At 48.0% G+C, this 27,346-nt stretch overlaps 1 protein-coding gene across 1 annotated transcript in view; it reads right to left on the bottom strand.

Annotated features, from left to right (window-relative positions):
• The window catches only part of POLR3F (RNA polymerase III subunit F), a 167,569-nt gene that overhangs the window by 27,445 nt on the left and 112,778 nt on the right, over positions 1-27,346 (bottom strand). The window contains exon 8 of the mRNA XM_078648956.1: positions 514-705. Within this exon, the coding sequence (XP_078505082.1) occupies positions 514-705 (192 nt within the window). The remainder of the gene's footprint in view (positions 1-513; positions 706-27,346) is intronic.

Raw genomic sequence — 27,346 nt, 5'->3', positions numbered from 1 at the left:
GGTCCAATGATTACGCCACTAAGACTCAACCCAGGGCGAGACACCTTTGTGGAAATATTCTTCACCTTTCTATTGGTTTGTTTGGTGATTACAGATGGTTGAGGCTGGAGGAGCTGAGGGACGAGTGTCAAGTTGGTGCCCTACCAGTTATTAATAAACTGAGACAGCTTCCCGCTTGTATACCTCTGGACTTCATCATGGAAACAAAACCAAGGTGGCAAATGAGGACAACAAAAAAAAAGTGAGCCGATAATAATAAGTCTTAGACTCTAACCGAAGAACGTTCAGTAAACTAATAGAAATACAAATCCCACAGCACCATTTTTAAAATTGAATGAAAAGTGCAAGAGTTTGCTTCAGGATATTCTCTGTTTTTGAGTCCTTATACTCTCTATAATTTTGAGGCTGCAGTGAATGTATTTAAGGTTAGTTCTTTCAATCTGTAATCTATGTAAACACCACCAGAGAAAGCATGAGATTATTGTCTGTCATCAAGAAGTTAGAATAACTTACTGGACAGAGACCACAAGGGGTTCGAACCAACCCAGTTGGCTGGATTATTGGATTGACGCTTCTGTAAAGCTTCATTTGTCCATCAACGCTGCCAACGGTCCCTTCTTTTGCAGCAATTATGGTCATTTCCACTTTCCCGTCATAAATTAAGGTGTTTAATATAGTTTCAATGTCTTCCATCGACAACTCCACCTAAACACATTCAAGAAAATTTAGTTTGTTAAAATACATCTAAATCTTCAACAAAAATTTGTAAAAAGTAACACAATAGCGTTTCCAACTGAAAACCAGATATTTATTTTTACAGATATCCTCTCAACTTCTGAGGGAAAATACCTATGACTAGGTACTACGTGGCAATTAACACTATATTTAGATCTTGAATGACTTACTCCTTGTACTAATACTATAATCCCACTATTACAATTTTTAAAAAATAAAGTGTCTGCTTTTGGAACAATGATGATGCTTTTCTATAAAATGTAGCAGATGGTGAATAGGCTGTAATTCAATCTTCCAAAATAATCATAATTTACATATTTGTTACACAGCTCATTTTTTTGAACTAGTGCCCTAATTTAGAGTGAGCCGGGTGAGGCACCATGAGGTGCAACATTTACTGGGTGCAGTAAACGCCTCTGATTCAGTGCTTTTCTCATGAAAATGAGAACATGCCTCTGTATTTAACAGGCACTTTTTCCACCCTGCATATTTTGGCAGAGTTGACGTGCCAAACTTTACCTGAAGAAAACGGGAGTTAGAAAACAGATTGGAATTAAAGGAAGTGCAGTGTAAAGGAGGGGATGAGAGGGAATTACAGTCCAGCACACGTGTGTAGTTCCGTGGAACCAGTCCCAGAGACCAAATTTTGGCGAATGGATGATCTGTGGGTCCTTCAAGATTGATGGTGTTTATTAGGTTCAGTATATCATTGAGTCCTTCGCTCAAAAAAAGGTATTTTGTCAACAATAGCTCTCAGGAAGTGGTTGCAGTATTTGGAGAGAGGTCCTGGCGAATTGCCACTGATCCAATGTTAGGACACCTCTGCAAAAAATATGCCGACCAATCCACCCTGGGATCATTGTCTCCCTAGGGATTCCACCCCTTTGATTGTTTACCCTTAACAAGAGCATACGCTAAGAATAAAAGTGATTCAGGTGTGCTTAGATAATTTTAACCCACAATCTTCCTTTTGTAAATTGTAAATTATAAAATTGATACTTGTATAGCGCACTACTCACCCGCAAGGGTCTCAAGGCGCTTGTACGAATACCGCTGTGGAACCCATCCTGGCTTTCCCTGTGAGGTGTCCACTCCTGGGCACCCCCAAGGTGGAGGCCAGGCATCCTTAGCATTGTGGGGGCCGTTGTGGAGATTAAGCAAGCTATTGCCCAGAGTTGCAGAGTGGGACTCCGTGATTGGAATAGGCACCGAGGCGAGAATTATCAGGTCCGTGGAATTTTTGAGCTCAAGACCCGCCGAGGCGGGGAATTGAACCCTGTTCCCGGGCTAGACCTCTGCATCAGGGTCTGCCGCTCTAACCATTGAGCCACACTTCTCCACACTTTTGACTAGGTTATTGTGTCTACAATCTTATGGACATATGATCTGAATGATTACCTGAAAAATGCTGCATTGTAATTGTAACATGCCTTGTTTCTTAATAAAAAAGAGTTTAAAAAAAATAAAAAGAAATCTTCCTTTTGATCTACTCCTACCCGCCCACATAAGATTAAGGGGACAAATGCTTTTTGTCCGATGACCATCAAACAAATAGACACTAAAAGATCTCCAGCTGAGAACCCCCTCGCGGACCTGTTGGGCTTTGCAGCGCCCACCCAACGGGGAGCACCACCTGATGATGAAGCATGCCACCTAGGTGAGTGAGGGTCTGTGCACCTTATAGAGTATGCTCTGCTTGACCTAATGGGTTCCACTGCCCAAACCTTAGTCACTGGGACAGTTTTCACAGAACTGCATCACACCATTTTGAATAACCCAGTTAGAATAAAAGGGCCTAACTTGACCAACAGGCAAATAACACAATGCCTTCTTGCTGCCATTACTGAATTTCTTCCTACAGGGCTAAAATAAATATTAGTAGGTAACTCTGAACATGTAGACTGCTCTCATTAAAAGTACTGTAAAAGGCATAACTGAGGACTACTGAACATGATGCCGAACACACACATTCAGATTTACTCATCTGGACTACCAGTAGTAAATATGACTGATGAACACAAGAAAAATGGGTTATAAATAAAAAGATACACAAATGAATAATAGAATAATCAACCAATTAGTATGCCACATAGAACGCATGGGGTAATATAGAGCTTTATATGGCTTCCATAGGAAGCCTCTATTGTGAAACAACTGGATCGAAGCCTGGTGATTCACTGCAGCGATGTCACAACGGTGGCTAACCAAAATAGTAACAAGCCAGTAACAAGGATGTCATTCACTCCAGGGTTCTGAGTGACATCACAGACAACTGGAGTTTCATTTGTGTTGTTTATTGTATATCACTCGGAACCCCCGGGTGAAAAACATCCATGATTCACAATTACCCATCTACCAATCAGTATATCATGTACATGTCTAAGCAAAATACTTACTTTTTTTTCTTTTTTTCTTCGAGAAGCTCCAAGCTTTTAATGACTTGTTTTACAAACACCATTTTCATTTACAAGTTATTGCAATATGAGTGTCAATAGTAATATAATGATCATATCACCATCATATAGATTAAAGACATTGTTACAGAATAAAAATTCACAATTCAGCGAAATTTAAATAGTTTTTTTCCAATGAATGATATGCTGTGGAAATCACAGAAAACATCCTTTACCACGCAGTGATACCACGCATTGCCTTTACAACGCAGTCACCACCATGACCATGTTGGATTTCCAGTCCAATACCTTCCCTACTGATCTAATGCACTGACTGGAGTTGGAATAATAATTTATAGCATTCCAAAGTTCAGCATTTCCCTAAAGCAAGTAGTTGTAATGACTTGCGTGCTAAAGGAACGCGTGGCAATGACAGTCACGGCAGCGACTGCACCTCCAAGCCACACATGGTTTAGGCATGCGTGGTTCCGCCATACAACTGGAAATCACCATCTATTGTATCAGGATATTTCAATAGATTCGGCATATCATACATGTCAACATATTTTAGTGAACTGCCCCAATTTTTGCCACCTTCTTCAGGACAATACATAGAGGCCCTGCTTAAGATGTCGGGCAGACTTGTGTCCGTCCGACGACCTTAGGTTGGTGGTTCAGACCGCACCATTTAAATGCGGCCACCCATAGTGCGGTTGGAAACTTCCATTTCACAACGGAAGCCCGTGCGGAAAACGCCCGCAGCACAAGCATCCTTTCTGAAATGGAAGTTTGTAAACATCCCGCACTGGTGCCTGCCACATGGTGCAGGGATGTTGAGGGGGCACCTATGGTCAGGGGGGCAGTATGCTTAGAGGTTCTAACAGAGAACACAAACATGAGACTGTAAATTTCTGGGGTGGGTCTTGTACATTTTTATGGACTTTTGGTAGTCCATTAAATGCTGGCGAAATGGCGTCATTTATTTGAGTAATTTAAACTCCTCATTGCAAATCCACTCTTCAGGTGTTACTACCTCTCCTATTAAGGCTTAAACCTCTTTTTTTTAAAACAATTTTTATTAATACTTATTGTAGAGCATTTCAATGACAGCATGACATTCATCGCTTGTAAAATCATAATTACCTGAATCACATATTTTGCTACAGTTATATGGACCATCACGCCCATTCCCTTCCCTCTCATCCCACCCCACCCTACATGGACATGTTTAGGGAGTCACATATCATAATATAATCACGTACTTTCATCTGAATCAGAGTCTTCAGGCTGCGGGGGTTCACATTTATCTCCTCTGTACGTGTTCCACTTTCCCCATACCTTCTCCCATTTTCTTGGGCAGCCTCTATATATACACACTGATCTTTCTGCCACCATTGCCAGGTCCATATCCCTGCACCACTGAGTGAGAATGGGACTAACTCTGGAGCCCCAGCGTTGTGCGATATTTCTTTTTGCTACAGTCATTCCTAACGTCACCCAATCCTGGATCGTCTTATTTAAGCCCGATGGGTCCCATATGTTAAGGAGGCAGCATCTTGTACTTGGCAGTATAGTGAGTTGCGTAACATGAGAGAGTGTCCTCATGAACGCCATCCAATATCTCACAATCACGGGGCAGCCCCAGATAGTATGGTAAAACGATCCCGTTTCCCCACACTCCAATACTTACTTTTTTAAAGAAAATGTTTTATTTATTGTATTTGTACAGGATTCGCACTGCATTTGATTGCTGCAGAGGGTCTGTCGGGGAGGGAGAACAAGAGGAATAGAATTAAGTAAAGGTATCTTTTGGGTCTGCATTGACTGCATGGATGAAGAGGTGTTTCTTCAGGCAATTGTAGTACTTCATGAAGTCCACCTCAAGGGAAAGAAGCAAATGTGTGAGCTTCGGAGGACTGAGTCCTATGAATGCAGGGTCACTTCTCAACATTTGTTTTTACCTCATCAGGTGCAGCGAGATGGCTCAGGAAGGTCAAGCTTAGGTCTCTTTTCGAGTGGCAATTCAATCAAGTAATAATATATGGCACTGTACAGACCCTCTGGTAGACGTCAGATGTTTAGAATTTGGCCCTTAACCACACGGTCACGAAGTAAAGAGAGATCAATGCAGTGGTTGTGATTAGATCGAAGTTGGGCGTCAATATTTTGGAAACTTTGGAGTTTGTTAAAGTATATTTGCGAAGATGACTACACTCACAATGTATTCATATTATATGAACATGCATTTTCAAATGTAGTATTTTCTTTAGTGAACTTCCAATGTACTCTTGACCCATCCACTAGGTAATATGTCAACAACTGCTTGTGTGCAATACAGATAGCACTCAACTTTATGCTTCCTTAAAGCCACTATATGCTCTTTAACAAATCAATTTTTCAGAGAGCTTTTTAATACATTCAAACTAGAGTACACCTTATATTTTTTATACATAATTCTCGTTTTATATTTGTGCCCAACTCCTTTAAAGAATATACATAAGCTTCAGGTACAAACGTTAAAATTATCTTTCCTGTTTTTTCTAGTATTGCTGAATGCAAAGCATGTTCCTCTTGCAACTGAGAGAAAGATGCTAACATACAGGGGCAAGCAGGCTGCACTGGTAGGCCTGTGGCCGCCCCAGAACTAGAGCACAATGCTAGAGTAGAAGTTCAGAGATTCAGATACCTGTTCATACAACTCGAGCAGGATGTCTCCATGGATTATAGCTGACTGAACTACAGACAAGCTCTTCTTCCCTAAGTTAACACTTGGTTTACTACATCCTCTAGCACTTGGTTCCATTGGGATTGTTGGGAAACCTATTGTTGGGAAAGGTGCTACAGAAGCCTTTTCAAACAGAGATGCTCCACTTGGCAGCCATCAAGCACTGGCCCCTCTCCTGTCCTAATGGATTGTGTGGCCTGTATTGTGAAGTAGCAGCTGGAAGGCATTACCCAAACAAATGAACAATGTTTGATTACAGACAAAAGCACGTGCGCCTTTTGGAACGCATGAGCTTAGACCGTCCATAGTCCACATCCACGATCTAAACCTGTGTTAAGGTAACAGATAACAGAGGTTTAACTTCACTACTGGTCTTTTTAGCTCCGGTGACCTTTATGATGACAATATTGGTTTGAAAGTACTTGCATAATATTACAGTTTTACTAAGGTTTTATAGCTACTGAGATTTGCCTTTTATGTAATGCGTCACCTGCCGTTAGTATGGTATTGGCGAAATGCCAGTAAGGGAATATGTTTGTTTAGATGTGATGTCAATAGAATTTAGGAATGGGCTTTTGTCAGGTGAGTATGTTATGTTTAGTTATCTGGATGCGCCGAATGAAACACCAAGGTAGTTTAATAATCTCCCTCATTATGTGTGCTATTTACCTGACAGATGAATGTGTGTGTTCGGCATCTGGTGGAGCAGTATGCTATTGAGTGCTCTAGTATCCATTACCATGCATATTGTGGCCAGAATGAGTGTGTGATGAGTGTTTTGTCTTAATACATTTTACACAGTGGGAATATGTACTGCAGAACAGACTGCTAGCAATCTAAAATCACATTCTGTGTTTAATAGTAGGTGGTAAAAATATTTCCTCAATTCTGCTCCGCAGTCTGAACAAGAGATGCTGTTTTTACTCGAGTGACAGGAATAGCAAGTTGGAAATAAAAATAGTTCATTATAACACAGCACGTGGTTAGTCCTGTTCAGCGGGCTCCTGCCGAGGTGAAAGCTACCCAATAAATGTCCAGAGTAAATAAAAGGTAACATGTCAAAAAGATGTATTTCTCTACAGGTGAACAGCACGGTAGAATCTCAAGAGCCAAATGGAAGGATCTCAGATTTTGGTCTAGTGAGGCACAACTCTGTATATTCTTGAATGCGTATGGGACTCAGTGCTTCACAGATCCTCAAACAACCTTGTATGTGCATAGGTACAGGGCACAAGCGTACCAGTCAATGTTACATCTCCTAAAAATGGCTGCAAAACGTGGCATGAAGTCACAGAAGAGGTCCTGACAGCAAGTTAATCTTTAAAACCACCAATGTGATCTTCAGGGTCTCCAAAGATGAAAATGCCCAGTCCCAACTTATTGGTGCAGTATGACATTCAATCTAGGAAGTGCTGTTTCAGCAACTACGTTATGACATTTCGTAATTTCTAGCACTAAACACATTTGGTCTTAGCAACAAAGATTTCTTGGACTCGATTCACTGAATGACACAGAATAAACCACTTCTCTTACAAAAAGTGAGCCCTGAACACTTTTTTTTTTAGCACGGTGTACGCCAAATTGCAAATATCCAAGACCAGGCACTCCTGCAGGCCACTTTTACAATTCATTTTCTCCTTTTTAGGTCGTTCTACAGTGCGCATGCGCAAGACCTGCAGTAATCAATAATCTGACTATTTTCCTCCTGCTATTTACCATTAGTTCACTCCACTATCCTTCTTTGCTGCCTCTCAACTCGTTTGTTTTGCCGACATGTCACTTCCCTTCAGGCTGAGGTGCACCGGTAAAGTACAGCTTCCTTACGCTATGGTTCTTAAGTGGTTGTGTGCAAGATCTCTTTTTTGAAAGTGTTCCTTTCCCCATTGCCACTGCTCATCAGTGCTTTTTTTACTTCATTTCATTTTGTTTTATTTTATTATTTACATGGGGCACTTCTGTGTGTGGCCACAAGCGTTTTAACAGCACGGTGCCTGTTTCATGGCCCCACGCTTCATGTTTCATGAAGCTCAGTGGGCGCCGAACTGATAAAAGAAGACAGACTTTTTAATTAGGCGCTAGTACTGGGGTATTAAGCAACTCGTGCTGTAGTAAGCCATCTCTCTCACGTGTGAGCGCTGAGCAGGTACATTTTGCAACGTCACACCCCGCTTTCAACAATGGGGGCGGCTTCTTTGAGGAAGAAAGAACGGACCGTAACACAGGAAAGGGACTTGCTATTCACGCCTGGCTTTGTTTACACATGGGAATTTAGAACTTGCCTCATCTTTCACTTGGAAACACTCTGCTGCCAACCGCGCCCGGAAAGAAGTTTCGAAACATTCTTAACTGCATGGCGAAAAGTTCTTGCTACGAGCCAGCCAACCCCCTGCAGCTCAATTTCTAAATTGTGGCAAAACTATAAAGAAACGAGGAATTAACTCTACAGGCAGCGCTTCCAAACCGCGCCTGCTGTTTAAGGAAATGAGGCAGGGGTTCCGGTTCATTAAACTTTTTGTAAACCACATATTCAAGCCTAAAAGATAGTCAGGGTGCTTAATAATAAAAAAAAAAACTTAAAAACAATTGCATTTAGTTTTTCAATTACTGCTTAGAAGCCTTAGATCATCACTCCCATTGTTTTGATCAGTAAATAGTGGTGCCAAGATGGTCGTGAGGTTTGCATTGTGTGCAGGGCGTTCTACACATCATGGTCTTTCGAGCTTTCCCAATCAATCGCGTACAACCACGAGCCTCGCCATCGCTAGTTTTTTTGTGCATGTACAGACCTGGGACCTCAGTCTTACTGCACTGTATGATTGAGCAGCATACGTCATTAATGTAAATAAACAGGGCTCTTGGTAAAACAATAAGCTTGCTTTTAGCAAAAGCTGTGCAGACAAAATAAACAGGCTGTTGCATCTAAAATGGATTTGACACAATGCCTCAATTCGTCCGCAAGGTAAGATTCACAAAGACTGGCAGCAAACTGGAATCATGTGAAATGAGTGAATTAATCTGTGGGGTTTTTGTTACGCATAACTGCCTCTTATAAAAAAAAGTAACATCTCACTTTGTTCATTCCAAATTAATTCAACACCACCCTGTACCTCTTTCAGAAAATGGAAGCGTTTCTGGTGTGAAGCATTTCCATGCATTCAGGCGAAAGTTCTTTTTTGCAGTTAGTGCTTCTGAAAAAAGGAAATACATATGTCTTCCATCCTGTGCCTCTTAGAATACTACAGTATGTACTGCGTGCACAAGCCCTTTTTTGGCCTCTTTGCTACATGTGGTATCGAAATTCAATGACAGACTCTCGGGAACTATCATATGTTTTATTTAGGATTAACAGATTGCTCCTGTACAACAAACACGATGCATCTGGTACTGAGATTTCCTTTTACCAATCACGGTAAGTGTATTAGTTCACGTGGGCTAATACATTAAAGATTACAACCCCCTGAGTGCACCGTTAAAAACATGAAAGCTCAGGCCTAGAAAAAAATCCAAAATGTCTTTGGTAAAGATATGCCTTGTTTCGTCATTAGTAGATCACTCACGGTCGTAACGGAAAGGCGATTCTGGTATTATTGCACGGTGGATTATGGGTTTCGCAGTGTAGTAAGACGCTGACGAGATGGGGAGGAGCCTTATTGGTAGTTAAAAGGGAAGAAGGTGTGAGAGCTGATAGATGTTCTTCTCAACAAAGGAGGAATTAGACCAGGATACGTAAAACAGGTACGGGAGCGTCTTTGAAATGTTTGGTTTAACGCGTATGGGGTAACTCATGAATTTAGACTGTGGGGCAACATTTCCACACAGCTTTAATATGGTTAACAATGTGAGATGGAAAGTGAGAAGAAAGGGGTTACATACATCACATTTAGGCCTTATGTTGTTGGCTAATAGAGGGGAAAAAGCAAAGTGAAGCAGTTTTATAAATGCATTTACAATGAGTATGCCACAAGTTTAAAATGTAAAGTGTTTTATAAACTCAAACAAAACGTCTAAAGTTATTGCTTTTATTTATAGTGAATCCCTGACAAAGGGCGAGTAAGATGCCCGAAATGCATTGGGAAAGACACACTACTGAGGATGAAATTTGTATATGTCCTGCTTTATGGAAAAGGCCTGGATGGGCATACCTTTAGCATCAGATGTTTATACATAAAATGGATTTCAAGTGCCAAAACGAATTGAAAAATGGAAATGATTGGAATAACGCAACAGTGCTTCCGGACCGGGAGCGACTTCGTTCCTGACTTACTGGCTTGTACTTTCACGTGGCCGATGGGCGGACCACGTTTCCGGGATGCACGCAACTTACAATGATTCAAGTTTAAAACAGCAAGTTAAAGGTGTGCACTTCAACCCGTCATTTTGTTTTTACCAGTGCCAGCAATTAACAAATCATGTGCCAGGTCAACATGGTGCAACACCTAGAACCAGGGCACATGTCCTAAAAAAAATAAATAAATAAATAAATAAAAAGAAGTGGGGGATGCTGTCACCGGAAGTGACGTCACGAAAGGTGGCTCGCCCCATCGGGCTCATTGCCTCCCCTCACTCACTCCTTAGATGAGATTGCATCTGAGAAGCCAGCGCGTGTGCAGCTTGCTGTTTGCTCCGATCTCGTCCCAGAGAGGCCAAAGAGTGAAGTCCAGCTGTTTGGCAGGTGGGACGGCGTCCACCCGGTAAAATAAGTGTGGGGATGCCGTTCACCCCCGTGGTACCCCGACTCGAGCCCTGCCTAGAACCCGCTTCAGACATGTGACCTGTGCTCAGCCAGTCACAGAGCCGGCAGTGCCACTTGGCTCACTCAAGTAATTTCTTCTTACATCTCTGAAATATCTGGCATAAAGTCAGAGAGAAACATACATTTAATCTTGAAACAAGTAAAATCATTCTTTTAAGCTTCCCTTAGTCTAGGCTTACAAGCAAGGACAGAATCCAGTCCAGTACCAATTTAAGAACTGTAGTCATCCATTTTCCTGAAGACCGTGTTCATATCCAGAATTGACAACCTCAGCACACATTAAACAAGCATTTGCAATACAATACCTCTGGTATTACTGAAAGTTTGAGCTACTGGCGTTGCATTATTATTTGCAATGCCAATAGCTTCAACATTCAGTAATGCGTGACCTATTACATTGCAAATGCTTGTTTTCCTTGAGAGCCATCGTACCTAGAGCAGCACCACACTCAGTTCAAAGAATAAGAAAAATATCAAAGCTACGTCTCCCAGTTGCCTAGCCCAGCAGTTCCCAAAACTGTGGTTAGAAAGCCGATTTTTGGCTAGTCGTTAAAAGCCCTAGCAATAAATAAGGATGCCTTTAAATTATGCATTTATCTTGTCACATTTGCTATGCTTCAAAGACAGAGGTCAAATTTCAGTCTGTGTTCTGACAAATTACAGTTTTTTTAAAACATAGGGACTGGCGTTTACAAATTTCACTAACTTTGTAGCCAGGGAAAGAAAAATAAAGTGAATTAATCTTGTTGGGGGTACAGGGAATGTCAAAGGAAAAGCTGTAAGGTGTCATTTGTTTGTAACAGACAATAAAATGTAAATACCTGTAAAAGAACTGAACGCATTCAGCAGTTAGGAAAGCAAAAATAAAGTATTTTTTTCTAAATCTGAAGTGTGATGGACGCAGACTAGACAGACGGATTGAAGCACGGGGTTCAATAAACTTATGTTTTTAACTCGGTCTGGACTAAAAGGACGCAGTTTACCTAAATCGGTGTGTTATGCTGCACTGAACATTTTGTTACTACGAATGCAATCCTAAAACTGCACTAGTTGCTATATAATTGTGTATGTTGTACTTGAGATTGTATTTGGAGAAATGCCAATAAAAACAAATCTAAAAATTTTTTTAAAGAGCCCCACGGCTTATTTTGGTGCAGCACTTCCTTCTTCCCATCACTGAATACAAAACTGTATTTTTCTGCAAAATTATTGAGCAGTGCTAAGCTGCCTCTTTTTATCCACAGGCACCACCGCATGGTAACCAGGGGCACTGCCATGCCAATGCACACAAGAGGAGCTTGTCTCCTATTGGGCTGGTGTTGGTCAAGTAGATGGCGTCAAGCCACTTTCGCGTGTGTGCATGGTAGTGCAGAGACCTTGGGCGTTGGCTTTCAGAATAAAGTAAGGGCGATGTACGGCCTGGTGTAACCCGTTCTGGACCGCCTACCTCCCTGATCTGATTTACCTGCAGCCTCACTAACCCTCTTGTAGGGACCCTCTAAGCAGGCGAAGGGACTGTCTGGTGTGTTGTCCTTTCCTCAACATGCGTCGCTAGTCTCGTTCTGGTTGCCACCTGGATAGGCTGGTCGGGACCCAGTGGCCAGCACTGACCACTCTCCTGCCACTGTGCCCAGCAGCTGCTCCCTGGTGGATTTCTATGGTAGATGCTCTGAATACCCGATCTAATGGCTATGTGAATGAGACCTGTAGGACAGGGCCCTGTTTTCATGTGAAGTGCTTCAAACCAGGGAAGCATGTTTTGGATTCTGGGTCACTGACCGCATGGGTAGGTAGGGAGCTGCTTTGGGTACTTCTTATGGCACTGGCCATCCGTGCTCTGCACTGAGTGGACTGCAGACTGAAAGTGAGTTTGTTGTATTGGCAGCGTTGATTATTTTCCTTCCAGCTTACACTCTACAGAACGTGAAAGAATGCATCATCTAGGTCTACTACGAACATCCAGTCTCCCAGATCTATGGGCAAAGGTCTGGGGCAAAGCCAGTGATCTGAATAGTTCCTTCCAGCAACGGAACTGCACTCTTTTGAATCTCTCCTTAAAAACAGATCGATTTCCTTTTTTTTATGTCTTATAAAATGGTGGACTACTTTATATTTAGCAGTGAGCAAACCCCAGGAACATCCTATTGGTGTCCAAGTGCAATCGCTTTTTAGGGCTTGCCTGCTGTGCGCATGCGCATAGCTGGCGAAGCTCTATAGGGGCTTAAACAGCGTTTACCCAAGCACGATTCCACTGGCGATTTCTTGAAGTGCATGTGCTTTTTAGGTCATTGCGCAAGCGCAAGCCCTAAAAAGCGCGTGCACAATGCCACCAGCCGCCTGCCTGCCTGCCTCGCATTACCACATCAAAGGCAGCTTCTCAGCGTGCGCTCATCCCCTAATTATTCACGGCCGGCCGGACTTTCAGTTTCACGGCTGCCGGCCGTGTCTCCTTTTATGCTAACTCCCTCTGTACCTCTCCTTGCATCCTCCTCTTTACTTCGATTACTGCCGTTTTCTCTTTTCTCCGGCTGTTTGCTTTGCTTCCTTGTTAGGACTTGTGCCCTGTGTGTAACGTAATCGGTGCTTATGTAAAGCGCTCCAATACCTTTGGGTCGAGTTCGCGCTATATTAAATCTGCAACAAAAACAAGATGAGCACCTGGTCACTGGTGTCAAGGTCCCGAGTTGCCGACTTGCAGGATCGGAATAGTTGCAGAGGGCAGTCACGGATCAATGTGAGATTACAGGAGCCTTGTGTTAAACTAATTGAGGACACATGCTGTAATTAGCACGCAGTACTTTCAAAGCGCTTCATTTCCTTAAGCAGGTGACACACGCTTTTGACTCACAATTAGAGCGGCGGCTCGATTTATCGACCTCAGTAGAATAAACACTCGCAGTGACTTCATATCCGTCCACGACACTGACTGTCAGGCGCTACTGCCACACGCACCCCGGTAAAATCTCAGTCACTTCCTAAACCAGTCGTTTCTTATACTGTTGTGAAGTCTCACCCATTACCTATCACTCACCTCAAACTCATCAAGAGTGTCACTGGTTCCCCATCGTTGTGCACATGTGGTTCAAGTGAGCAAACTCCATAGCTTCGTCAAAACTGCTGAGGAGTCCCACCCAAATCCACGTCAGAGGTGTCACGCTTCAATGGAGTCTCGCTAGTTATACGTCACTCACATCATTGGAGTCTCCCTCTCACGCGCCCCATCACTCACCTCAGGCAGTGCGCGTCTCTCTCAGTCATCATCAAACACCTCCTATAGTTTAATGGGGTCTCGGTCTCACTCCATCACCTACGTCATAGACGCCAGAGTGTCCCTCACTCCTCATACAGAGCCATGGTGGAATGCAGTCTCCCCCTTAAACCACCTCTCTCCTCTGACTGTAAGGAGTCTCTCTCAGTCCCTACCGCAGGTCTCATGGGGACCACAGGAGTCTCGCTGAGTCCATTTCGCTTGTTGCATACCCCTAAACGAGAGTCCCACTCACTCTCCAAAGGAGTTGTCCCTTACGCGGTACCTGTCGCACTCATTGTCCGTCATTCAATTAAAATAGCTCAGCTGGGTCTCTCTCACTCTCCACAGCGGTGGTCTCTTGCAGCGCTATTTTTTCACTTACTCTCGCTCGCTCACCTCAAATACTTGTGTCCCTCATTCGCACTGTAATAGTCTCATACAAAGTGTCACTCATTTCCCTTCAATAGCCTAAATGTCAGTGGGGTGTTCCTCGTTTCCTCACTTCACTGGCCTCCCACGGTAGCCCTTAAACCACCTCTCTCCTCTGACTGTAAGGAGTCTCTCAGTCCCTACCGTAGGTCTCACGGGGACCACAGGAGTCTCGCTGAGTCCATTTCACTTGTTGCATACCCACAGATGCACCCACCACACAGCTCCACAGATGCACCCACCACACAGCTCCACAGATGCACCCACCACACAGCTCCACAGATGCACCCACCACACAGCTCCACAGATGCACCCACCACACAGCTCCACAGATGCACCCACCACACAGCTCCACAGATGCACCCACCACACAGCTCCACAAATGCACCCACCACACAGCTCCACGGATGCACCCACCACACAGCTCCACAGATGCACCCACCACACAGCTCCACAGATGCACCCACCACACAGCTCCACAGATGCACCCACCACACAGCTCCACAGATGCACCCACCAGACAGCTCCACAGATGCACCCACCACACATGCACCCACCACACAGCTCCACAGATGCACCCACCACACAGCTCCACGGATGCACCCACCACACAGCTCCACAGATGCACCCACCACACAGCTCCACAGATGCACCCACCACACAGCTCCACGGATGCACCCACCACACAGCTCCACAGATGCACCCACCACACAGCTCCACAGATGCACCCACCACACAGCTCCACAGATGCACCCACCACACAGCTCCACAGATGCACCCACCACACATGCACCCACCACACAGCTCCACAGATGCACCCACCACACAGCTCCACGGATGCACCCACCACACAGCTCCACAGATGCACCCACCACACAGCTCCACAGATGCACCCACCACACAGCTCCACAGATGCACCCACCACACAGCTCCACAGATGCACCCACCACACAGCTCCACAGATGCACCCACCACACAGCTCCACAGATGCACCCACCACACAGCTCCACAGATGCACCCACCACACAGCTCCACAGATGCACCCACCACACAGCTCCACAGATGCACCCACCACACAGCTCCACAGATGCACCCACCACACAGCTCCACCGACACAGCTCCACCGATGCACCCACCACACAGCTCCACCGATGCACCCACCACACAGCTCCACCGATGCACCCACCACACAGCTCCAGTGAGGCACCCACCACACAGCTCCACCGAGGCACCCACCAATCAGCTCCACCGAGGCACCCACCACACAGCCCTACCGATGCACCCACCACACAGCTCCACCGATGCACCCACCACACAGCTCCACCGAGGCACCCACCACACAGCTCCACCGAGGCACCCACCACACAGCTCCACCGAGGCACCCACCACACAGCTCCACAGATGCACCCACCACACAGCTCCACAGATGCACCCACCACACAGCTCCACAGATGCACCCACCACACAGCTCCACAGATGCACCCACCACACAGCTCCACAGATGCACCCACCACACAGCTCCACAGATGCACCCACCACACAGCTCCACAGATGCACCCACCACACAGCTCCACAGATGCACCCACCACACAGCTCCACAGATGCACCCACCACACAGCTCCACAGATGCACCCACCACACAGCTCCACAGATGCACCCACCACACAGCTCCACAGATGCACCCACCACACAGCTCCTCTGATGCACCCACCACACAGCTCCACCGACACAGCTCCACCGATGCACCCACCACACACCTCCACCGATGCACCCACCACACAGCTCCACCGATGCACCCACCACACAGCTCCACTGAGGCACCCACCACACAGCTCCACCGAGGCACCCACCACACAGCTCCACCGAGGCACCCACCAATCAGCTCCACCGAGGCACCCACCACACAGCCCTACCGATGCACCCACCACACAACTCCACCGATGCATCCACCACACAGCTCCACCGAGGCACCCACCACACAGCTCCACCGAGGCACCCACCACACAGCTCCACCATGCCCCCACCACACAGCTCCACCGATGCACCCACCACACAGCTCCACAGATGCACCCACCACACAGCTCCACCGACACAGCTCCACCGATGCACCCACCACCCAGCTCCACCGATGCACCCACCACACAGCTCCACCGATGCACCCACCACACAGCTCCACCGACACAGCTCCACCGATGCACCCACCACACAGCTCCACCGACACAGCTCCACCGATGCACCCACCACACAGCTCCACCGACACAGCTCCACCGATGCACCCACCACACAGCTCCACCGATGCACCCACCACACAGCTCCACTGAGGCACCCACCACACAGATCCACCGAGGCACCCACCAATCAGCTCCACCGAGGCACCCACCACACAGCCCTACCGATGCACCCACCACACAGCTCCACCGATGCACCCACCACACAGCTCCACCGAGGCACCCACCAATCAGCTCCACCGAGGCACCCACCACACAGCCCTACCGATGCACCCACCACACAACTCCACCGATGCATCCACCACACAGCTCCACCGAGGCACCCACCACACAGCTCCACCGAGGCACCCACCACACAGCTCCACCATGCCCCCACCACACAGCTCCACCGATGCACCCACCACACAGCTCCACAGATGCACCCACCACACAGCTCCACCGACACAGCTCCACCGATGCACCCACCACCCAGCTCCACCGATGCACCCACCACACAGCTCCACCGATGCACCCACCACACAGCTCCACCGACACAGCTCCACCGATGCACCCACCACACAGCTCCACCGACACAGCTCCACCGATGCACCCACCACACAGCTCCACCGACACAGCTCCACCGATGCACCCACCACACAGCTCCACCGATGCACCCACCACACAGCTCCACTGAGGCACCCACCACACAGATCCACCGAGGCACCCACCAATCAGCTCCACCGAGGCACCCACCACACAGCCCTACCGATGCACCCACCACACAGCTCCACCGATGCACCCACCACACAGCTCCACCGAGGCACCCACCACACAGCTCCACCGAGGCACCCACCACACAGCTCTACCATGCCCCCACCACACAGCTCCACCGATGCACCCACCACACAGCTCCACAGATGCACCCACCACACAGCTCCACCGACACAGCTCCACCGATGCACCCACCACCCAGCTCCACCGATGCACCCACCACACAGCTCCACCGATGCACCCACCACACAGCTCCACCGATGCAGCCACCACACAGCTCCACCGATGCACCCACCACACAGCTCCACCGACACAGCTCCACCGATGCACCCACCACCCAGCTCCACCGATGCACCCACCACACAGCTCCACCGACACAGCTCCACCGATGCACCCACCACCCAGCTCCACCGATGCACCCACCACACAGCTCCACCGACACAGCTCCACCGATGCACCCACCACCCAGCTCCACCGATGCACCCACCACACAGCTCCACCGACACAGCTCCACCGATGCACCCACCTCCCAGCTCCACCGATGCACCCACCACACAGCTCCACCGATGCACCCACCACACAGCTCCACCGATGCACCCACCACACAGCTCCACCGATGCACCCACCACACAGCTCCACCGATGCACCCACCACTCAGCTCCACCGATGCACCCACCACACAGCTCCACCGATGCAGCCACCACACAGCTCCACCGACACAGCTCCACCGATGCACCCACCACCCAGCTCCACCGATGCACACACCACACAGCTCCACTGACACAGCTCCACTGATGCACCCACCACACAGCTCCACAGATGCACCCACCACACAGCTCCACCGAAGGACCCACCACACAGCTCCACTGATGCACCCACCACCGCCGATGCACCCACCACACAACTCCGCCGAGGCACCCACCACACAGCTCCACCGATGCACCCACCACACAGCTCCACCGATGCGCCAACTAAGCTCCACCAATGCACCCACCACCCAGCTCCACCAATGCACCCACTAAGCTCCACCGATGCACACACCACTCAGCGCAACCACAGCATCACTCAGCGCAACCACAGCATCACTCAGCGCAACCACAGCATCACTCAGCGCAACCACAGCATCACTCAGCGCAACCACAGCATCACTGGTTCAAATATGTTCTTTCAATGTTTCAAACTGTTTTCAAGCTTTCACGCTTTATTACAAATCACAAAAAGATGTTAATATTTCACTTCTGTTCTTGGATTTTCGTCGCAATAAAAAATGCTGAACATAATCTTCACAAAAGTTATTTACAAAAGTTTAAGCTATTGCCATTACAAATTAAATAAATTATTTAAGTATTAATTATTTAAAAAAATTAAAAGCCATTGTTATTTGTAATATCAATACATCTAAGTCACGTAAATACAAAACATGTTGCATTACAAATGCTATAGGTGTCACATTTGCGAAAGTTATAACTATTGGCATTGTAAATGACAAAGCTATTAATTTAGCTATTTTAAAAAATAACACAAATAAAAAAAAAATTCATTTGTAAGACCAATAGCTCAAACTTTCCTAATGCGAGCCCTATTGCATTTCCAATGCTTGCTATTTATTTGTAGTCTTTGTAGGAGCCTGAGGGTACTCTCAGGTTTATCCTTTCTGTTCCAAACTTAACTCGTTGGAAAAACCCTAACCAGGGCCCTATATTGTGGAAAAGTGAAATCCTCCTTCACCAAGCTGACAGGTTTTCAGAGAGCCTGTCTTGTGTTCGTTATGACACTCCTCAAGGCAAGCCCTACGCGTCGGCTTTATAAAGTCAGAACCAGGGTGATACATTCGACCTTTTTCAGAAGCCCCCCCCTCCGCTCTCTCTTCAGAGTAACAAGGAATGTTGTCCTGGATTGAGCAGAACTTCAACGAGAAAAAAAGTCTTTAGGCATCACAATACTCTAAATAAGCTAACGTTCCAACATGTGTATGTTGTTTAGTCCCACTACTAATGTGAAAGTCAAAGTTAACGAACATGAGAAACAACAAGCATTGAAAATGCAATAGGTCTCGCAATAGAAGAGTTTGACATTTTTCGTTTTGCAAATGGATGAGTGGCGTTGCGTGGATGAGTGGCGTTGCGTGGATGAGTGGCGTTGCGTGGATGAGTGGCGTTGCGTGGATGAGTGGCGTTGCGTGGATGAGTGGCGTTGCGTGGATGAGTGGCGTTGCGTGGCTGAGTGGCGTTGCGTGGCTGAGTGGCGTTGCGTGGCTGAGTGGCGTTGCGTGGCTGAGTGGCGTTGCGTGGCTGAGTGGCGTTGCGTGGCTGAGTGGCGTTGCGTGGCTGAGTGGCGTTGCGTGGCTGAGTGGCGTTGCGTGGCTGAGTGGCGTTGCGTGGCTGAGTGGCGTTGCGTGGCTGAGTGGCTTTGCGTGGCTGAGTGGCGTTGCGTGTGTGAGTGGCGTTGCGTGTGTGAGTGGCGTTGCGTGTGTGGCGTTGCGTGTGTGTGTGGCGTTGCGTGTGTGTGTGGCGTTGCGTGTGTGAGTGGCGTTGCGTGTGTGAGTGGCGTTGCGTGTGTGAGTGGCGTTGCGTGGCTGAGTGGCGTTGCGTGTGTGAGTGGCGTTGCGTGGCTGAGTGGCGTTGCGTGGCTGAGTGGCGTTGCGTGGCTGAGTGGCGTTGCGTGGCTGAGTGGCGTTGCGTGGCTGAGTGGCGTTGCGTGGGTGAGTGGCGTTGCGTGGGTGAGTGGCGTTGCGTGGGTGAGTGGCGTTGCGTGGGTGAGTGGCGTTGCGTGGGTGAGTGGCGTTGCGTGGGTGGCGTTGCGTGTGTGAGTGGCGTTGCATGTGTGAGTGGCGTTGCATGTGTGAGTGGCGTTGCATGTGTGAGTGGCGTTGCATGTGTGTGTGGCGTTGCGTGTGTGTGTGGCGTTGCGTGTGTGTGTGGCGTTGCGTGTGTGTGTGGCGTTGCGTGTGTGTGTGGCGTTGCGTGTGTGAGTGGCGTTGCGTGTGTGAGTGGCGTTGCGTGTGTGAGTGGCGTTGCGTGTGTGAGTGGCGTTGCGTGTGTGAGTGGCGTTGCGTGTGTGAGTGGCGTTGCGTGTGTGAGTGGCGTTGCGTGTGTGAGTGGCGTTGCGTGTGTGAGTGGCGTTGCGTGTGTGAGTGGCGTTGCGTGTGTGAGTGGCGTTGCGTGTGTGAGTGGCGTTGCGTGTGTGAGTGGCGTTGCGTGGCGGAGTGGCGTTGCGTGGCGGAGTGGCGTTGCGTGGCTGAGTGGCGTTGCGTGGCTGAGTGGCGTTGCGTGGCTGAGTGGCGTTGCGTGGCTGAGTGGCGTTGCGTGGCTGAGTGGCGTTGCGTGGGTGAGTGGCGTTGCGTGTGTGTGTGGCGTTGCGTGTGTGTGTGGCGTTGCGTGTGTGTGTGGCGTTGCGTGTGTGTGTGGCGTTGCGTGTGTGTGTGGCGTTGCGTGTGTGTGTGGCGTTGCGTGTGTGAGTGGCGTTGCGTGTGTGAGTGGCGTTGCGTGTGTGAGTGGCGTTGCGTGTGTGAGTGGCGTTGCGTGTGTGAGTGGCGTTGCGTGTGTGTGTGGCGTTGCGTGTGTGAGTGGCGTTGCGTGTGTGAGTGGCGTTGCGTGTGTGAGTGGCGTTGCGTGTGTGAGTGGCGTTGCGTGTGTGAGTGGCGTTGCGTGTGTGAGTGGCGTTGCGTGTGTGAGTGGCGTTGCGTGTGTGAGTGGCGTTGCGTGTGTGAGTGGCGTTGCGTGTGTGAGTGGCGTTGCGTGTGTGAGTGGCGTTGCGTGTGTGAGTGGCGTTGCGTGTGTGAGTGGCGTTGTGTGTGAGTGGCGTTGCGTGGGTGAGTGGCGTTGCGTGGGTGAGTGGCGTTGCATGTGTGTGTGGCGTTGCATGTGTGTGTGGCGTTGCGTGTGTGTGTGGCGTTGCGTGTGTGAGTGGCGTTGCGTGTGTGAGTGGCGTTGCGTGTGTGAGTGGCGTTGCGTGTGTGAGTGGCGTTGCGTGTGTGAGTGGCGTTGCGTGTGTGAGTGGCGTTGCGTGTGTGAGTGGCGTTGCGTGTGTGAGTGGCGTTGCGTGGGTGAGTGGCGTTGCGTGGGTGAGTGAATGGTTAGCTGTTGCTTATGCGACGTATAGCACTTAATACTAAAGTAGGCAGACCTTAGCCTTTGTGAGAATAATAGCAAAATAAAAACAAAAACCAGATCAAGTCAAGGACGCAAACGGCACCATGCTATTGTTTATTTACTCAGATGATTTGCATAAAAATGTAACTTGTGAGCACGTTTCTCTAACTCTCCAATAATCCCATTACAACACTTTGCACAAATGAGATTGGGACTCATCCTTCCGAAGTCGAGAAAAATGTGCAACGCTGTGTTGTAGTTAATTTTTTTAATTAACAAAATGCAAATAATGTGGAGAGATTTCAAGTGATTCAGGAATGGGCGCCCGTGTAAAGAGAAAGTACGGCCGGCCTGGGCAGTGATAGGGGAGGAGGGAGGAGAAATGCGAGTCACGGCAGCAGCAGCCTTTGATGTGCCTGCCGGCCGGCCGTGAATAATTAGGGGGTGAGAAATGCGCTCGGAGGGCTGCCTTTGATGTGGTAATGCGAGGCAGGCAGGCAGGCGGCTGGTGGCATTGTGCACGCGCTTTTTAGGGCTTGCGCAAGCGCAATGACCTAAAAAGCACATGCACTTGAAGGAATCGCCAGTGGAATCGCCAGTGGTGGTTAACCTCTGTTTAAGCCACAATAGAGCTTCGCCAGCTATGCGCTGAAGCGCATCAGCAGGCGAGCCCTAAAAATGAGTCCCACACGAACTCTTGTAGCAGCGTCTGACACATACTATAATATATATTCGAACACCGAGCTAGAATTTGAGTTTGGAAGTGTCTATTTAATTTAGCATTTCTCGATAAACAGGATTCGACTGCTTGCCTATTTAAAACATGTACATTCATACTGATCTAGTATTTAAATAAGGTATATACATTTTTCTCTTGAGAAGGTGAATCTCATTTTAACTGAATCTACTTCTCATTTATAAACAGGTGTAAAAACTCCCAACATTAAATCTTATGTGGAGCATTCAAAACAACATTCAGCAGCAACTAAAAAAAAGATAAGACAATGTTGAAAAATCTCTCCGAAACTCGGGCATTAGTAAAATAAGTAAAACAGAAGAATAAGAAAGCAAACAAAAGTGACTGAGAAGAAACAAGGCAATCCAGTTCAGGGGTCAAAAAAAGTGACTGAGGCGGGATTCATCAAGCGTAAATACTTTTTTTATTGTTAATGTGTGATATTTTGTTTCACTTGTAGGAACAAAAGGGAGTGTAGAACAGATATCTTAAATTAGGCTCCTTCCCAATTTGAGCGTCTCGGTGTACTGGTAGAATCCATTTTAGACTGAGAACATGTGCAAACACTCATTAAGAGTTTGCACATGCAAAAATATTTTTTCAACGCACTAATCCCGTTTTAGAAGTCAGTAAACCCTTACCAACTCCTAACAAGCATTGGAAATGCAATAGGTCTCGCAGCATTAGAGTTAGTGCTTTTAGAATTGTTTATGGGTTTTTTTGTAAATCTTTAGCATTTTTGTTTCCTGTAGCCAATGCTAAAGAATTAAAAAAAAAAACCATAAACATTTCTAAAAGCTCTTACACATTACATTACATTACACATGGGAGGGGGGGGGGGGTTGGAAGCCAGGGTAGTATGGTGAACTTGAAGACGTCACTTGATTGGGCCAAACAGTCAAAAATCCTATTGTCCTTTTCCACTAGAGGGGGGGGGGGGGGGGGATAGACTTCGCGCCATTGGTAGTAGTGACTGGGTTCACTCTAAGGAGAAATCCCGGACTCCCTCGGGCAAGGGCGAGAAGGGCAGAGAAAGTAGGGTCTGAAACTCTTCCTGGGAGCCCTGGAGGCTGGAAGGCCTCAGCCGGAATCCCACTTGGGTGCAGGACTAGTGGGGTGAAGCATAGCTTAATTGATTGTGGCACTCATGAGTTTACAGCCCAGATGAAGGCATCAGTGAACAAACCTCTAGGAAAGGTAAGAGCAACGCTATCGACTAGGTGCCGGGGCATGGGGAGAGGGTGAAGAACTGTGGCTCAGCTACGGTGAGGGACATGACAGCAAAGGCCGCCAGCACAGCACGCCGGTACTACAATAGGATGCCAAGAAAAGGGACAGGCAGCAGGAAGGAAACAGCCCTGCCTCTGCAGGAATGAAGGGTGACCCAGGGGGGTGGAAGCCGACGACTGCCCAGAGGTAGAGGTTCAAAGGTTGTCGGCAGTAAAGGGTCACCTGGCTGGGTTGGAACAGCACCTTGCACAGAACACTAAACGTAGAGGGGTTACAACAGAAGTGACCGATCACCCGGCAGGCAGACACAGGCGCTTGCCCGGAAGTAGAGAGTGAAGGGGTACACCGGAAGTGACCGATCCACAAGCAGACTAGAAGCAGGCGCATGCCTGGAAATAGAGAGTGAAGGGGTACACCGGAAGTGACCGATCACCCGGCAGGCAGAAGCAGGCGCTTGCCCGGAAGTAGAGAGTGAAGGGGTACACCGGAAGTGACCGATCACCCGGCAGGCAGAAGCAGGAGCATGCCTGTAAATAGAGAGTGAAGGGGTGCACCGGAAGTGACCGATCACCCGGCAGGCAGAAGCAGGAGCATGCCCAGGGGTAGAAAGTAAAAGGCAATGCCGGAAGTGAAGAGCCCCTGTTCAGCTGGGCGCAGATGGAGCGAGGGAATGCTGAGCACTGAGGGTAGGGCTCAGTGCTTCGGAGCATGGTAAGAGCTCTGAAGGTAGGACAGTACTATGGGTATGTTAAGGAGGGCACAAGCTCAGTGAGGAAGGAAGGACATGGGGAAGAAAGCCTTGCTTGTAGGTTGGAAACTGCCTAAATATACTGCGGCGTCAATTCTCCCAGAAGGATAAACCGGTTCTGTCCAAGCCAGTAGGATGTGGGGCGCCACTGCTATGCTTGGGGGAGCCCCTGCAGGCAGCCTGTGACCCCCTTACATGTGGATCCCCCTTTCAAGTCCCAGCAGCTGCCAGAACACAGACGAGCGGGGGGGCGGGGGGGGTCGCTTTCTGAGCAGCTGCACTTTAGAACAAGACGGAGGGAAGAGAGGGGAGGGGGGAGGAGAAATGCGACACGGCGGGAAGGGGCAGGCAGGATGACTCAGGGGAGGGGGCGGAGCGGGGCAGAGCGGCATGTGGGTGTGAAGAAGCCGGGCCTTTGAAGTGAAGCTAAGCTTCACTTCAAAGGTGTCGGAGGAATGCGGGCGGCTGTGCACGCGCTTTTAAGCTCAATGCACATGCGCATTGAGCTTAAAAGTCACGGGCACTGCAAGGAATCGCCACGATTCCTTGCAAGTTAGATAAAGAGTAGATGAGCCCCTATAGTCTCGCTTGCTCGATGCGCATGCGCATCGACAGGCGAGACCTAAAAAGGGGTTACAACCCCATACCGAGTCAGTATTTGGAGGAACGGTGTTATAGGCGTCCCTTCTTTATGCGCTGAATGGCATAACACCAGCATCTGCTTATCTTAATCTGTGGCAGGAAGATGCGAAACCAACAAGAATGGATGAAACTCAGGATTCTCGCCAGTTTACAGCAGATTTTAAAAAAATGCCAACTCCTGCCCAGAGTGGAGGGCCAAACTACATCCCTGTCAGCACCAATAATGTGGTCTGAAACTACCATACCTTTATTCATGATATTTTGTATCATGTTGTCATTCTAATGTCGGCTAATCCCCTGGAGAATCCCTCCTGGCACTCCCAACTGAATCTTAAGTAACAAATCAGCTTTTAAAATATGCTGAACGATTTTATCAGGATGTGCACACAAAAAGATCAGTGAGGAGTTCTGCGAAAGTCCTGCTGACATGTTCTCCGAATTTTGCTATGTGTCTAATAGTTGCTTTGAGTATTGCTGACGCTGGAGAAATTAAAATCTCCATGTTTAACTCCCGAAGCACCAGGGGCGTGGCAGGACATTTTGGATACAATCTTGTGTCTAGGAGGTGTTTTTCTACCATAAGAGTAGTGTCACTGTGATATCGCCTGAGAGATAAGATCAGGGTGGCCCGGTTCGGAATCCCACTCCCTTGGTGGACCTCAGGTGTAATAGGAAAGAGTTGTCAACTCCATCTCTTGTGTAACACTTCGGATCTACCAATAGTAATCTTGAGAGCTTTAGGGGGTAGTGTGAGACTGATACCGGTTTATTAGGTTCCTGTACCTCATCCGACTAGGCGGAGACAACTCTTCCGTTTATGAGACAGAGTTCCTCAGGACTGTTGTGATTATGAAGCAGAGTTATCAACATGAACATAAAAAAGAAATCTACATTGAAATACTTACTGATGTTGAGCGTGTCTTCAGACAGGCCTTCAACAGTGAAACCCTTGTAGTTTACTGGTAGTGCAGCTGATGATGGAGTCTTTATTCTGAAGGACGCCATGAGGCATCATTGGTGTCACTTGACAAGTAGAGTGCCAGGCCAATACAGCACAGGTTAAAAAGGCAAGTTTTTATAATGTGTAGAAGTAGATCACATTCTCTGCACACTCCTGACATGCCGAAACCCACAACGTACCAGGACAAAGCATGCACCTCAAATTGCGTTTTTTACCCTCAAAGGTTGTGTGAATGTAAGGGGCGAACAGCATAACAAGACAATGAATGTGTACCTGTGAAGTGTGCCAGAATTTTATAATATGTCTGTTAGCCATCTAAAGCATCAGCTCACGCCTAGGAAGGTGGGAGGCACTCGTGAATCCACAGCACTACATGCTACAGTCAGTGACAAGGTAAGTAAACTTCCCTATTCGTAGCATGTGTAACTGTAAATCACATGCTCCGCATAGGTTTTGGGAAGGAATTATGAGTTAGAAAGAAACTGAAGCTTCTTCTCCGAAGGAAAAAAACTTGCAATGTCCGTGCCCAACACTAGATGGCAGAAGGCTGCAAAGCATGTGAATCTAAGCTACAAGAAAAGGAATATGTTACTTAACCTGTTCGAGGTATGTAGTGCTGTAAAGCACAAGTTACTACTTGTGTAACGATATATCTGTAAGAGACATTAGTTTGTGATAGATTCCTTACCTTAGAATATCCCCAGGCGTCAGACTGGATCCGGAATTTTTTTCGAAGCAGTACCATTGCGCGTCGGTAGGCGTCGTCTGCGGCTCCGCGTCCGTCGTCGGCGTCGTGGGCGCCGTGATGACGTCGTCGGAGTACTTGGACGCCGCCCCCGCGTCCCGACGTCAGTTCTTAGACACAGCTTTTCCGCGCCAGAAACGCAGAGCCATGTTAAAAACCAACACTGGTGCCATTGAAACTAGGGCCCTAAAAGGGGATGACCTTAACCCTAGATATCGGTTCGCAGAACGGGGAGGATGGATGGGTCGGAAAGGAATCTATCACTAACTAATGTCTCTTACAGATATATCGTTACACACGTAGTAACTTGTGCATCTGAAAGAGACATGTTAGTGATAGATTCCTTACCTTAGAATAGATACCCCAGCAATACCAACCCCGGTGGTGGGTCTGCGAACCAATAATCACACCAGAAAGTCCTGGAGGACGGAACGGCCAAAGAAGCCATCCCTCCGGACTTGACTGTCCAGGGAATAGTGTCTTGCAAACGTGTGCAGCGAGGCCCACGTACCTGCCTGGCAAATGTCCTGCAAGGGCACTCCCCGGCCCAGGGCAGTTGTAGTCGCCGTGGCCCGAGTGGAATGAGCCCGCAATCCAACAGGGGGCTCCTTTTTAGCCAAGGAGTAACATGCCTGGATACACAAGATGATCCACCGGGAGATGGTCCGCTTGTGCACCGCCTTTCCCTTCTTAGCGCCCACGTAACCAACAAAGAGTTGGTCATCCACCCGGAACTGGCGTGTGCGATCCAGATAGTAAGAGAGCGCACGTTTTGGGTCCAGACGGTGGAGCCGCTCTTCCTCTTTAGAGGGATGCGGTGGCGGAAAGAAGGTAGGCAAGGTGATAGACTGTCCGATGTGGAAGGCCGTGACAAGCTTGGGCAGGAAAGATGGCCTAGTCCGCAACACAACCTTGTCCGGATGGACAGAA

Source organism: Lissotriton helveticus, chromosome 6 (genome assembly GCF_964261635.1).
Source record: "Lissotriton helveticus chromosome 6, aLisHel1.1, whole genome shotgun sequence".
NCBI lineage: Eukaryota > Metazoa > Chordata > Amphibia > Caudata > Salamandridae > Lissotriton > Lissotriton helveticus.
The sequence above is the reverse complement of the archived record's forward strand: the minus strand, read 5'-3'. Positions and strand labels throughout refer to the sequence as shown.